Source organism: Mytilus trossulus, chromosome 10 (assembly GCF_036588685.1).
Source record: "Mytilus trossulus isolate FHL-02 chromosome 10, PNRI_Mtr1.1.1.hap1, whole genome shotgun sequence".
In the NCBI taxonomy this organism is placed as follows: Eukaryota; Metazoa; Mollusca; class Bivalvia; order Mytilida; family Mytilidae; genus Mytilus; species Mytilus trossulus.
This window is the reverse complement of record NC_086382.1, coordinates 43,493,892-43,508,671: the sequence shown is the minus strand read 5'-3', so window position 1 is coordinate 43,508,671 and position 14,780 is coordinate 43,493,892. Positions and strand designations below refer to the sequence as shown.

Here is a 14,780-nt window from a genome sequence, read left to right as displayed (position 1 = left end):
AACAGATTCTAAACTTTTGCATTTTTTTTCTGAATATAATGATATTTTACTACAAACAAATCAATTTTTGAAAAGGTACAATTTAATATATCTTAAAAAACATTTAACAATCACATTTTGTTTCAAGACCCACTTGATTTAAATCATAGAACATTATTTCATGATATATTAATTTTGCTGTATCAAAGATTTCAGGAATTGGAATAAAAACTTTTATTTGATATTAGTACTATATGAATAAGTTTAAAATGTCAGCACTGCATAGATTGATCCGAAAAGAAATGTGTAAATTTCATAAAAAATTATTAAAAAATATTTTTTGCAGGATCATTGACGGGTACGACTACAACATCATCATTGCCTGGCCTTGCCGCTAATTTACAGAGTCTTGGCAACAACAATATTAGTGCTACACATCTACAGAATGCTGTTAATGGCCTTGGTTCCACAAACCATTCAGGGATGGATACCATTAGCCAGGCTTACACAGGGATACAACAATATGCAGGTTTGTGTGGTTTACTCAGCCCAGGTAAAGGTTCGTTCATTTTACCGTCAATTTCTCAGGTGTGACGGCTATAGGTGTTGCTTATCATATAGTAACTATGCTACCATTCTGCACATGAGTCTAACCAATTATTTTTTTGTCAGCTATTGCTGTTTGAAGTAAGGTGCATAATTAAATCTATTCTGCTTTGTAAAAGAACATAGGAACAAAGGATTTTACAATTCTGATATAAAAATAATTGGTTACTCATAAATATTTTGTTTTGTCACTTCTTCAAGGTGAGAGATGTAATTGTTTGCTAGGAAAATATACAGTTTGCACTAACACTGAATTTAAATAAGGGGTCATATTGAGATGCAACACTTACACTGAATTTAAATTAGAGGTCATATTGAGATGCAACACTTACACTGAATTTAAAATAAAGGTCATATTGAGATGCAACACTTAAATTAGAATAAGGGGTCACAGATATGAAACGCCAGGTTATAAGAAATAATGCTGTTGTCTGAAGAAAATCATGAACTGCATAGTATACACCTTATGCAAGTGCACATATGCATGTCCATGCATAAGACTTTGATTGATTTTGGAACATTCAAACATGAAATTGAAGATGAATTTTGTTCTCTTTTGTAGGTTTCTTATAACAACTTAATTTTTAAACTGTTGCAGACTTATTACAGAGAATTTTTAGCACCAAATTGGTTCACTGATGTATTAATATTCACTTGTTTAAGGTCAATTTGTATGACAGCCAGCTCATATCATATCTTCTTATAACTGCATACAAACAAGCATCTTTCTGAACATCCCAAGACCAGATGATGTTTTAAGGCATTGTAAACCTGGTTTTATCCACTATATTCTTCATAAGGAAATGCCTGTACAAATTCAGGAATGTGGCAGTTTGTTGTTCACTTGTTTGATGTGTTTTAGCTTTAGATTTTGCCTTTGACAAAGGTCTTTCTGTTTTGACTCTTTCTTCGTCCTTGGAAATGATAAAGATAAGTTATATAGTGTATAGCTTTTAACACCAGTCATTATTAAACTTAAACAGAAGATATTTATTTTTGTTTGTATTTATCACTATACAGTTATATATGCTTTATATTCTTAATCAAAATAAGCAGTATAAATACCATGTTATCACAACAGTAAAGTCTATATATTGTCTGTGTGCAGTGTTTCTTAGATTAATGTTTAAACAAGACTTGCATCCAAAATTCTTTAGAATTAAAAGATAAAGGTAGAGATGAAATTGAAGAGACTATAACATGTGTAAAATTAAAAAAGAAGCTTTGGAAATTCAGTTTTATGTTTAGGTACTAAAACAAATTGTTTTCTGCTCTATAATTGAGTTGTTGTCTCTTTGACACATTCCCCATTTCTCTTCTCAATTTTATGAAGTTATTTCATAGATCAGATGTATTAACAGACTTGTTTTCTCTTTTTACAGCAGCATTCCCAAATTCATTTAATACAACAACAGCACAGATCCAACAGAATTCTGCAGCTGGTAAACAATCAGAGGGTAAGGGGTGTTCCATTAAAACATACATTGGGGTTATGAACTGTTCCATTTAAACATATGTATGGGACCCATGTAAACAACTTAGATTTGCAATATTGGATGAGTGTGAAATATGTTGCATCATTTAAATGTATGCTCTTTTGCAAGGCTTCTGTGGGGGTTGGTCCTTATTTCAATGTACTTTCAATCAGTACCATGTATGTTTTAATGGAACAGCCCTAGGTGAAATACTGTTAAAGCAAACATTTTCTGTTGGCTTGCGATTTTATTTCTCTAACAAATGATATAAAAAATAAATACATTACTAGTAGGTCTGTCTGATTTTTGGTAATCATAATCAACTGGACCACTACTTTTCCAAAACACTACAAAACCTATTTCAGACTCAAAACCATATTTTTTTTTTAATCCTACAGAGATAATAATTTCTAGTGGTGGTGCTTGTTATTTCTACCTTTTTTGGTCTCTAGTACAGAGTTGTCTCATTTGCAGTTATACTACATTTCCTTACTTTTATAAAGCCAGTAACTTTGATATTTTTGGGGATAACATTCCACAGTAGTAGTTATACATTATAGAAAAAATTACACCCCAAAAGTGCTATTTAGACACAATATTTTACTTTATATAGATGATTTATCTATCAATCAACGGCCTATGAAGGGCATTGCAGCATTTACAGAATTATTTAAATATACAAAATGGTGGCATGAGTGCCAATGAGACAACTCTCCATCCAAATCTCAATTTGTAAAAGTTAACCATTATAGATCAAAGTACGGTCTTCAACATGGAGCCTTGGTTCACATCGAACAGAAAGCTATAAAGTGCCCCAAAAATGGATATAATAAACATGTGAAAACTCTCACAGGCTTTTGCTGAAACAAGAAACATGTCATGAAAACATTATTTTAAGTTGACTCATTCAAAAATTCATAACATAGAAAACTCTTTTATTATATGGAACAAAGTGTTTAAAAAGTAAAATTTTTAGTAAACATAGTATTTTAACTAGTACAGTTTGTTACACATTTCCCTTTATATTTGCAGGACCTGAAGGAGCCAACTTATTCATCTATCATTTACCACAAGAATTTACAGACAGTGATTTAATACAAACATTTTCTCCTTTTGGGAGTGTGATCTCTGCTAAAGTGTTTATTGATAAACAGACAAATCTCAGCAAATGTTTTGGTAAGCATTTATTAATAGACACAAGATTTCATGGAATATTTTATGTCATTGAGAATTTTTTTTTTTATGAAAAAGCCCTTTATTCTTTTCATAGTGCCATTTGGATCAGGAATCTTTGAATCGAAGCATTTAAAATGCTTTATATATAAACCCTAAAAGGACATAAAAATTAAAGCCAAATCCATTTGAGGTCAACTTTGCCTGAGAGAGTTGTTTTGTAATTATTTCTAAATTTATTAACAAACAATTTAAGAAATATGACTTGTGTAAAACCGGGCATATGACATTAGCGCCGATTTTGAAAAATTTCATTCTTGCATTTGCGCTGATTTCATTTTTTCATTTGCGCCAATTTTATTTTTTCTCCTAATTGGATTTACAGGTAAGTTACAGGTAAGTTGATACTTTTACATGAGCTGAGCATAGAGTATAAAGACAAATTAAGCAACATTGGTAAATGACTATCCCATTTTTAGCTCACCTGGCCCGAAGGGCCAAGTGAGCTTTTCTCATCACTTGGCGTCCGGCGTCCGTCGTCGTCGTCGTCGTCCGTCGTCCGTCGTCGTCCGTCGTCGTCCGTCGTCGTTAACTTTTACAAAAATCTTCTCCTCTGAAACTACTGGGCCAAATCAAACCAAACTTGTCCACAATCATCATTGGGGTATCTAGTTTAAAAAATGTGTGGCGTGACCCGGTCAACCAACCAAGATGGCCGCCACGGCTAAAAATAGAACATAGGGGTAAAATGCAGTTTTTGGCTTATAACTCAAAAACCAAAGCATAAAGAGCAAATCTGACAAGGGATAAAAATGTTTATCAGGTCAAGATCTATCTGCCCTGAAATTTTCAGATGAATCGGTCAATCGGTTGTTGGGTTGCTGCCCCTGAATTGGTAATTTTGAAGAAATTTTGCTGTTTTTGGTTATTATCTTGAATATTATTATAGATAGAGATAAACTGTAAACAGCAATAATGTTCAGCAAAGTAAGATCTACAAATAAGTCAGCATGACCAAAATGGTCAGTTGACCCGTTTAGGAGTTATTGCCCTTTATAGTCAATTTTTAACCATTTTTCGAAAATTAAAGTAATCTTTTACAAAAATCTTCTCCTCTGAAACTACTTGGCCAAATTAATCCAAACTTGGCCACAATCATCTTTGGGGTATCTAGTTTAAAAAATGTGTGGCGTGACCTGGTCAACCAACCAAGATGGCCGCCACCGCTAAAAATAGAACATAGGGGTAAAATGCAGTTTTTGGCTTATAACTCAAAAACCAAAGCATTTTGAGGAAATCTGACATGGGATAAAAATGTTTATCAGGTCAAGAACTATCTGCCCTGAAATTTTCAGATGAATCGGTCAATCGGTTGTTGGGTTGCTGCCCCTGAATTGGTAATTTTGAGGAAATTTTGCTGTTTTTGGTTATTATCTTGAATATTATTATAGATAGAGATAAATTGTAAACAGCAATAATGTTCAGCAAAGTAAGATCTACAAATAAGTCAGCATGACCAAAATGGTCAGTTGACCCCTTTAGGAGTTATTGCCCTTTATAGTCAATTTTTAACAATTTTCATTAATTTGGTAAATTTATGTAAATTTTTACCAAATATAGTTCTCTGTTACTAATGGGCAAAGTTCATGATAGATATAATTGTAAGAAGCAAAATCGTTCAGTAAAGTAAGAACTTCAAACACATCACCATCACCAAAATACAATTTTGTCATGAATCCATTTGTGTCCTTTGTTTAATATGCACATAGACCAAGGTGAGCGACACAGGCTCTTTAGAGCCTCTAGTTTAGGGTTACCATTCCTTCCCCCAAATAAAATCGATGACTGCTTCACGTTTGTCAATATGTCTGACGCTCCTTCTGATGACTAATGTCTTACATTCTTATCCTACAGACAAAGTACATATATATGCACAATGTAACGCTATCCACCTAATTTGTGAGCAGCTGCACCCGAACTATGTTTTAATGGATTTTATCAAGAAAATTCAGGCCGTAACGTATGTTAAAATGCAAACTCTATAGAAATGCTCGCATCAGTACGTAAGCCAGACAAAGAAAAGATGGACCTCGTTAGCGACAATTAACGGAATATGTTAAATGTGTTGCCTATAAACACTCGACAAGAACAGATTTATGATTTGAATGTATCCCGTTTTGATGGATTTGAATCCTTCATTTTAGCATTAACAGAGTGCTTTTCTCTTAGGTTTTTACTTCTTGGTTTTAAAGTATGTAAATATATAGCTTTTATATTGAGTGACAGTCAAACTCATAAATCGACAATAAACTGACAACGCCATGGCTAAAAATGAAAAGGACAAACAGACAAACAATAGTACACATAGCACAACATATTATAGAAAACTAAAGAATAAACAACTATAACATGACTGGGATAGAGAGTTGTCTCATTGGCACTCATACCGCATCTTCTTATATCTTTTCACCTGTAATTTACCTGTAAAAAAATCGGTGCAAATGAAAGAAAAAATCGGCGCAAATGAAATGCAGATCGGCGCAAATGCAAAACGCCCGTAAAACCATTCAACAGACAGTCTAATCAATATAAAAAAAAAAGAGAAACACTTAAAACACATCAACATACCACAACTACTGAACATCAGATTCCTGACTTAGGACAGGTGCTATCAATTACAGCTGGTTGAAACGGGGTTTTAATAGGTACCAACCTTCATCCTAATCTGAAATTTTTTTTACTGAAATAATATGGTTGACAAAATATCAGATAAAATTTTATCTGTAATAATTTACATTAAGATGCAAAAACTTTGGATATGATATAAGGATATTGTTTGGTTTTTAGGATTTGTTAGTTATGACAACCCAGTCTCAGCTCAGGCTGCCATACAAGCCATGAATGGTTTCCAGATTGGAATGAAAAGACTGAAGGTTCAATTAAAACGCCCAAAAAATGATGGCAAGCCTTACTGATATAGGCAATAACGTAAGTGTTCAAACATGCACACAAGATTGCATCTCAGGTTAGCATGATCTATTTCATATAAACTGATTTTGAAGATGAAAATGGTTTTGAAATAAAGTCATTAAGCAACGCATGGACTTATAACAAGGTTAAGCCAATTTGAACTTGGATAATACTACTTCAAGGACAATAGTGTTGAAAAAAAAAAGGGAAAACAGTGGCAAAAGATACCAAAGGGATAAAAAGGGAACACTTCACTAGAAAAACTAGTTTATAATGCATTTACGCATGAATGATAGAGAAAAAATATTTCATCACCAAAAGAAAATTTCTGTTTTTTCAAAATTACAACAAATTGTTATAAATTTTACAAAGCAATGTTTTGGGCCTTCTTTAAAAAAAAAAATCTAATTTCACTGATTAAAAATCAAACTGGCTTAGCCTTAGCAGGTAAGTTGCAGAAAGTAGCCTTGATGAATGATAAAAATATATTACCAATACATTTGACTGTGTTTATGCTTTTACAAGAAGAACCAGAAGATTGTATTCCAGCACAAACAAGGAGTAGACCAAATTTTATATGTTGTTGATTTGACTTTACTTTCATTGTTGTTTCTTGGACTTATCTGTTAAAACGGTCAAGCAATTTAAAGGATAGATGTTGGAAAAATTATATTATAGGAAGGAAATCACAGATGCAACATTTTTATAAAACAACACTCGATTGATAAAATCAGTTATGATTAAAGCATTCAACTGAAAGATATTTTCCTTGATTTGTTCTTGTTTTGAAACAGGGCTGATCCATTATAACTTTATAGCACCCAGAAAAGGCACTTTAAAAAGGTTTACAATCAATAGAGGCAATTAAAAAAAAATGCTATATTTTCAATGTCACAAAATAGGCTTTAAAGTAGTTAATAAGATTTTTCAAGGTTCTATGTATGTTATTTATGGATCTGCTCTAAAAAGTTCTCTGCATAGTTGTGTAATTTCTCAATGATTTTCATTTTAATTTCTTTGGAGAAATATTTTGTCCCGTAGATTTTTTTCGTTATTAGAAATTTTTATATCTGCTTTCACAGTATTTCTATTTTGAGGGAATATTTCACTTTATCCCGAAAGCCACTGATTTGCAATTGATGAAATTAATTAAGAATGAAAATCATTGAATAATTTATTACAGATGTCCTTAAAGAATGCATTAAATATGAGTTTGACAAACTATTATATTATTTAGTACACAAAATAAGCTATACACAATCGTAATCCTGATGTTATGTAACAATTGATAAATTGTTTGCATTTTGACCATGAAGATGCATGATATATTCGTGTATTCATGTGTACATGTTGTGGTGTGAATTATATGTTTATGTGTCAGCTAGGAATGATTTCTGCTTTTCATTTTTCAAGCATTCTGTTTAATGTCAGCACTCAGCATCTGCACTGTCACTTTGCTTTCAAGCTCACCTGTGCCAAGGTCAAAGGAAAGCTATTTTAATGCTCACCTGGACCTTGAGTAAGAGCTATTTCTATCATTTAGCATAGATTCACTCTTGTTCAGTTTTTCTTTGTAATCTTTATTTCTTAAATGACCAGATCAATTTAAACTAAACTTGGAATGAATAATATAATTAAGGACGGTAAAAGGACCTTGATGAAAAAACAATTACACTTTGGTAAGGGTGATAGATCTGTAAGTTATGAAAAAAATAATATTGCTTTGGACTTGGAATTTAAAAATCCCCAAGTATATATATAACATATTAAATTTGTTAACAAATCAGTAGTCCGTCACAATAATATTAATGATAAATTTAAATTTAAAGTCTATTTTTCGAGTTTAAGGCAAAACTGAAAAATCTGTTTTATTCCAAATAATATGTGTATGTGGGTCTGAAATAAGGGAATTAATGAACATTTTGGGGTGATTACAATGAGACAGCAACCCAAGAAAGAATCCCAATAAATTCCTATTATAAAGACATAGATGTCAAAAGTACAATCTACAATATTGGATAAGTGATCATTACTTGGACAGATTATTATTAAATGCAATAAAAAAAAACACTTAAACTGAAAGGGCAAAATCAAGGTTTATCATACCTTCTCCTTATAGTAGATAGACAATCAGATGTACCACAAAGTTGTAGTTCTAGTTGTGAAAAACACAATTTTGTCGAACAATTTTTTAATGGGTTTTAGTTGTCATATCATTTTGTTTCCAATAGTATTCTGTGAGAAGAACTTATAGAGTGTATTTATTTCTGCCACAACTAGCAACTTTGGACAAGACCCAAGCCAAATAAAGAGAACTTTTATTGCTGTTGTTCATTTTGACACTAGGACCCTTTACTTGTGGCTAAGGTTCACATCCATAGCAAAATTTAAAAAAAGGGGGGGGGGGGCATAGTACACTTTACCAATTATAGTAGACTGTTAATTTTTATTTAATTTCTTTAAATTTTTTATTTTGATTATGAAACCTTTGAAACAGAATAAAATTTAAAAAAAACTAGAACTACATCTTGTGTGATACAAATATTAATATATATGTGGTAATTCTTGAAACTGTATTTTGAGTAAGCATAGTCAATTAAGTGCTGTTGGTTGTACAAGAACACAAAAAAAAGCATAGACTAAGATTTGATAATGTGTGCATCTTAAAAATGTTCAAATTATATTTTTTCGACCAATTGATGAACAGTAGTATATAAATATTTGAAATACAGTTTTGAGTATTGTTTAAAGATTAATCACAATTGATTGTGCTACAATAAGTTAATATGTCTGCTTCTCTCTGTAGATGACACAGTGGTGTTTCCTTTGTCAGTGACGTGATGTCCTTCATTTGTCCTTCACATCCTGTCTGAAAGTGTTTGCGTCATACAGAAATAACTTTAAATCAAGACAATTAGATTTTGTTTATGTTTTGTATAAAGGGTTCCTTCATATACCACTTAAAGTTTTCTTGTATCAAGTTTTAAAAGTTTGTGTACTGTTTAAGTATTGTTTTAACGTTTACATAATTTTATTTTTTGTTAGTGATAAGCTTTACTGTCGTTTAATAAATTTAAATTCATGAAATTTTTAAGTGGTATATGAAAGTTGTTACAGCATTTATGAAATAATATGAGTGTGTACAAAAATTTTCAACCATATGGCTTAAATACTTATGTGTAATCAAGAAAATAAATGTATGTGTTATTTTATATACCAAAGATTATGTTATAATCAAAAGATTGTTTTTATTTTTATTTTAATCGATATATTCAGTTATATCATGTGACCAATAGGTCATAAATTTATCAGTGCCATTTAATTTTTCACGATTTTAAGCAATTTGATACCAAAGTTATATTTTTTTATGTTACATACTCAGTTTTTGTATTAAAGCAGCAAGTAGATTCTTTTAGAAGTCTGATTCTATTAAAAGAAAAATGAAGCAAGAGGGTTGATTAAGGTAGTGTTTTACTTTTAAGTTTCTCTACAAGTATGAAAAAGGTTTAAGGTGGTACCCAACACTTTCACTAAAATTAATTTGGCTCGTTAAATTTTCATAAAATTTTGTCAAAGTACTTACTTCGATCCTTGTATAAAAATATAAAAGTTTCAAAAATTTTGAACCAACCGTTTTGTCAGAAAAATTACACTGGTTATATAGCAGTTTGACAAACACCAATTTTGATCATTGAGAAGCTTGATATCCTTTTTACAACACAATGTAATTAAAACGTTTAGCTGACTTTACAGAGTTATCTCCCTGTAGTGTTAGGTACCACCTTAAACGTCTGTATTTGTTTCTTGTGCTTGTTATTAAGCATTTTTAAAATTAGAAAAACTTTTTACAGTTGTGATACTTATGTAAATATTTGTTTTTATTTTTCATTTCAAATAGTGCAGCTAACTTCAGTTTTAAGAAATGTCTTTGTTAAAAAGTGTACCTGTGTAGTCCTTCATAGAAAAGTGAGAAAGGCAGTGATTATCATTTCAGAACTTTTCAATTTTTTTCAATCAAATTGAACATTTCGCAAGGTATTTAGCTTTTAATCTATTGCGCTTTTTTCTTCATTTATCTTATAGATAATTTAAAAATTCTTTAATGTTTAACAACTGTTGTAGATTTTTTGGGGGACTTTATTTACACACATTCTTTTTTTTTTTCAAATTGACTGTAAATGGGAATTGAATTTTCATTTAATTTTATATTAACCTTTTGTTTAAATTCTGGAAGGATCGTGATTGTCAAAGTTTACAAGATACAACAACTGAAATTATGTGTATATTTTGTAAGGATTGTTCATAATGGTTATAGCCATATTATTTATTTTTCATCCGATTCACTTGTATTTATATCATACTGTATCAGTTCAGAGGTTGTGGTTCATGTTTATAAAAGCCATATGGTTGTTAATTTTAGATCATTCATTGAATAATCAAAAGGTTCTATTGAACTTTAATATTTTTTATCAGAGTCATTGGAACTCTTTTCATATCAATCAGGTTCTTTTTCAGAACCCATATCATAATTTATCAAGTTCATAATGCGTCAATGTTTTGTGATACTTGATCAAAATTGCTAACATGGTTGTCAGTTATATATATATAACTTGTAAGTATATATATATGTGTGTGTAAATAAATATGGTATATGTTTGCAGTGTGAAACATTTATCATTTAAAAAATGGAGTTGTAATGTTAAATTTTGTTGATATTGTGTGAGTTAAAATCAAAAGATGTTGTTTATTATATATAATCTTGTTTTTTTGTGACTAATTACATGCACATGATAAAAAAAATGGTTGTTTTGACACTTTATTTTTTGTTTTAGGAAATATTTAGTCTCTCATACATGTGAACCTCCCGACGGGAGTACAAAACTCCCGTTTTCAGGGGTCTCCTCCCGTCCTCCCGTTTAGGAGAAAAAACTCCCGTGTATGAAATATTTCGTAAATGAAAAATTTCAGACGCCATATTTGATCATTTCTTACTACTGTACGGGTGTAATTGACACCTGTGTAAAATTTTACCTGTACATCAAAGAAGATGTATAATTATATGGCTCTACTTGACAGCTTGGGTGTCAAACATACTGGTAATCAACGATGTTTACCTATGGCTAACTGCCGTTGTGTTATAAAAACGATGTGTATTGGGAATATTGAAATACATTTTTGTTACTTCCCTTTGTTTTATCCTGTTTTCAGTTATTTTGCTTTTAAAAATGTAAATTATAAAAAGACTATAAATGATTAATATTTTAATCAAATAATCATAAAAGGATGTTGATTAAATGAATTTAAATGTTTTGGGACAAATAAAAAAATATAAATTTATAAATTATTTTAGCAAATTAGACCTCCTTTCAAGGATCAAATTGAAGTTTATATTCCAAATCTGTTTATAACATATGGGGTTGGAATAAATAATATGAACACTTAGACTGATCATGGAAGTATTATATTGAATCAATATAATACTTCCATGGACTGATAAAAGTTCTAATTAGTTTAATTGGGATTATAAAATCTTAGGATTGAGAAAAGTAGATGTTAGAATATATAACATTTGATTGTGTAAGCTAGAAATAGCAAAACATTTTACACTGTTTAACTCTTTTTTAGTTTTCTACAAATATGACTTTCATAATGCTTAAAAGCCATGCAGTACTACTGTTAGTGTTTGTTATTTTTTTAATTAATTTATGATGTTGCAAACAAACATGTACAGCTTATTTCTTTCTTATTTGTCTATACATTTACCAATGATAAGGAGATGGAGACATGAATAAAAGATATAATGATTTATTTGCAAGCAGTGAACAATCATTTATCAAAAACAAAACAAAACTAAACAGGAAACAGATTCTTCTTAACATTTTATTTAATTCAAATAGAAAGGCAATAAGGGTACTATAAACATATTACAATTTGTAGAAAAAACACAATTTCTACATCATACGGTTACATTTACGACCAAAATTTGTGTCGATAAAAAACCTCCTGATCTGAGTCCTAATCTCCTGACAAAAATTTCCAAATCTCCTGATCTGAGTTTCACAGTCCATCACATGTATGGTCTCTTTATATATATCGTGAGTGTTGTGTTTGAAATTTCAAACTAAAAATACAATTATGGAATCTTGTAACATATGGATAGTAGCTGTTATGATCTTTGATTCATGAATTCAATTTCAAATGCATAGGAGCATCCTCTACCAGGGGAAACAAACTAATTATAGACCAGACTAATAGATTTTAAAATCATTTAATATTAAATAATTTTAGAATGCAATCAAAATACAATTATGCAAATTTTATGTTAATATTTATTTAACAAAAGTTCAAATTGGTGACAATCTTGTTTTGAATTCAATTTTTGTTTAAGTGCCTTATTGTGTTTTTCAATGTGATATATATTTACTAGGTTTTTAAGTTGAATGAGAAAAATGTGATATATGTTAACTTTCTATTTGGATATGTTCTTCAAACGTTCCAGAATCTTGTTTTAAAGAAATGTTTAAAGTAAGATTTCTAGAATAATTCAGAACAGAATAGAACAGATTTTATTGAATGTGATAGCTCTGGGTTGTTTTCTGAAAAGCTTACTACATAATAGCCCTAACAATTAAAGTTCTTTGTTTTCTTCTATTTCAAGTTAATCCTTTTGTTTTTTATCATAAAGTTAAAGCCTACATCATTTAAAAATATTCATGAATCAAAGAGCATGATAGCTGCTGGAATTTCTCAGGAATACATGTCGGATGTATTGTTGACCGTGTCGTTTGTAGTCTGTCCCAGACAGAGCTAGTTTTACCAGGGAGGAACCAATCAAAACAAGTCTTATTTTTGTTCAAAGGTCAGTAGTTAGGATGCTAAAAGTGTGTCATTTCAAGTCTATTTTTAGCTTTAATTGAAAAGTAGAAACATTTAGTTATTTTTTTGTTGGCTTTAAATGCACAGGCATATTTGTCCTTTTACATATTCAGTTATTTGTCTAACAGGGACCACTTTGCAATAATGTTATCCTGAGTGCCAAACATTTACATAGTAGAATAGAATGGCAAATCATATCAAAAGTCTTTTTTTTCTTCTTTTTATCCTAATGGAAAATATCAATTTTACACAAAACAAGTACCTCTTCTTTTAGTTTAACAGAAACTTGTATCCCTCATAATTGAATTTAGGTAATCACTCCTGGTATTAAAATCAGTCTAGTCCCCAACGTAATAAAATGTAAATGGTATAGAATAGGAAATGTAGCATCCCCAAACTAACACAAAATCTTTCTTCTCTTCTTTGTTATATCATAAATGTTTTTATGAGTTGTTCTGTTAGTCATATCTGCCTTCTGGTTTTTAATTTTAAAACATTTGTATATTATCATATGCCATTTAAGAATTCTCTGTTAGTCAGTTTGTTTGTGTTCCGTGGACTTGAAGTGGCACATTTGACCATATATATTAGTAATATTTTAAGTTTATTAAGAGTCTCAAGTTTTGTTTTGGTGTTTTTTTTTAACTTGGTTAGTTTTTGGTTGATTTTGTTGTATATTAATGTTTTTTTGTTTGCTCAGTGAATCAGTAAGATTGTATATGTTTAATGCAAATTCAGTCCCTTACAAGTTTAAATTAGGTTGCCAGGTCCAACATTTTTCTCATTTTTATATATCAAAAATAGCATATTAAAGTAGTCTGGTACAGGTTGTCATGATTTTCTGTGAATAATAATACAATACTTCATAATTAATCAATCGATTTGTATGATTGACATTTGTGGTGTAACACAATTGCAAATTTTTAAAATTATTAAATGAAATGTGTATACTAAAGAAGGACAATTCAATATTCCAACCAACTCCAATGATACATGAAATAAAGAAAATCAGAAAAATGCTGGATCTGGTAGTTAGATGTGATTTGGTAAATATTTTTTTAATGCACAACTTTATTATGTGATAAGCTGTTAGAGTTTTATTTAGGGTTGTTTAAAGAAAGAAATAAAATTATTGTTTTTATGAAAACTACATATCAAATGAGTCTTGTTAATGTGTATATATAGATACTATTGTGCTTTAACTTTCTAATAAAAGAAAAACAAGACCAGCATCAAATAGTGCTTTATTGTGCTGAAACTGAATTTTAATTCTATTTTACCCATAATCCTTTGCTGCTAGCTACCACCAATTATGTTTTTAAACAGATAATCAACAAATACAGTATTTTAAAGTCAATCATTCATTATATAGTTGGAGGATATTTTTTGTTTGCTGACAGCTTTTACAGTATTTTTTTTAAGTTGTAAATTTGAATTGAATCATTTTAATTTCATCACCTAACAAAATGATATAATGGCTACCCTGACACCAAAATGGATTCTACATTATATTAATTAATGGTTAATTGTCAATATACATTATTTGGATCTAGTCTTAATTAACCATTTAACTTCGATGAAGATGATAGATTTTAATTCGCTATTAATTTACTTTTAACTTTTTCTACTAGGAACATGAAGTTTATACAGTCATTTGAACAGGGTAATGATGTAGTCTATTAGGCAATCATATGTTTATAA

General features: G+C 30.1%; 1 protein-coding gene across 16 annotated transcripts in view; it reads left to right on the top strand.

Annotated features, from left to right (window-relative positions):
- Window positions 1–11,045, top strand: part of LOC134687410 (CUGBP Elav-like family member 2) — a 66,675-nt gene extending 55,630 nt beyond the window's left edge. For 14 of the 16 annotated variants that reach the window (XM_063547678.1, XM_063547689.1, XM_063547686.1 and 11 more), the window contains 5 exons: window positions 326–508; window positions 1,968–2,042; window positions 3,093–3,236; window positions 6,081–6,221; window positions 9,010–11,045. In XM_063547678.1, coding sequence (XP_063403748.1) covers window positions 326–508; window positions 1,968–2,042; window positions 3,093–3,236; window positions 6,081–6,208 — 530 coding nt within the window. In that variant the 3' untranslated portion in view covers window positions 6,209–6,221; window positions 9,010–11,045. The remainder of the gene's footprint in view (window positions 1–325; window positions 509–1,967; window positions 2,043–3,092; window positions 3,237–6,080; window positions 6,222–9,009) is intronic. The other 2 variants (XM_063547679.1, XM_063547676.1) reach the window with 1 other exon arrangement.
- Window positions 11,046–14,780: the final 3,735 nt, after the last annotated feature.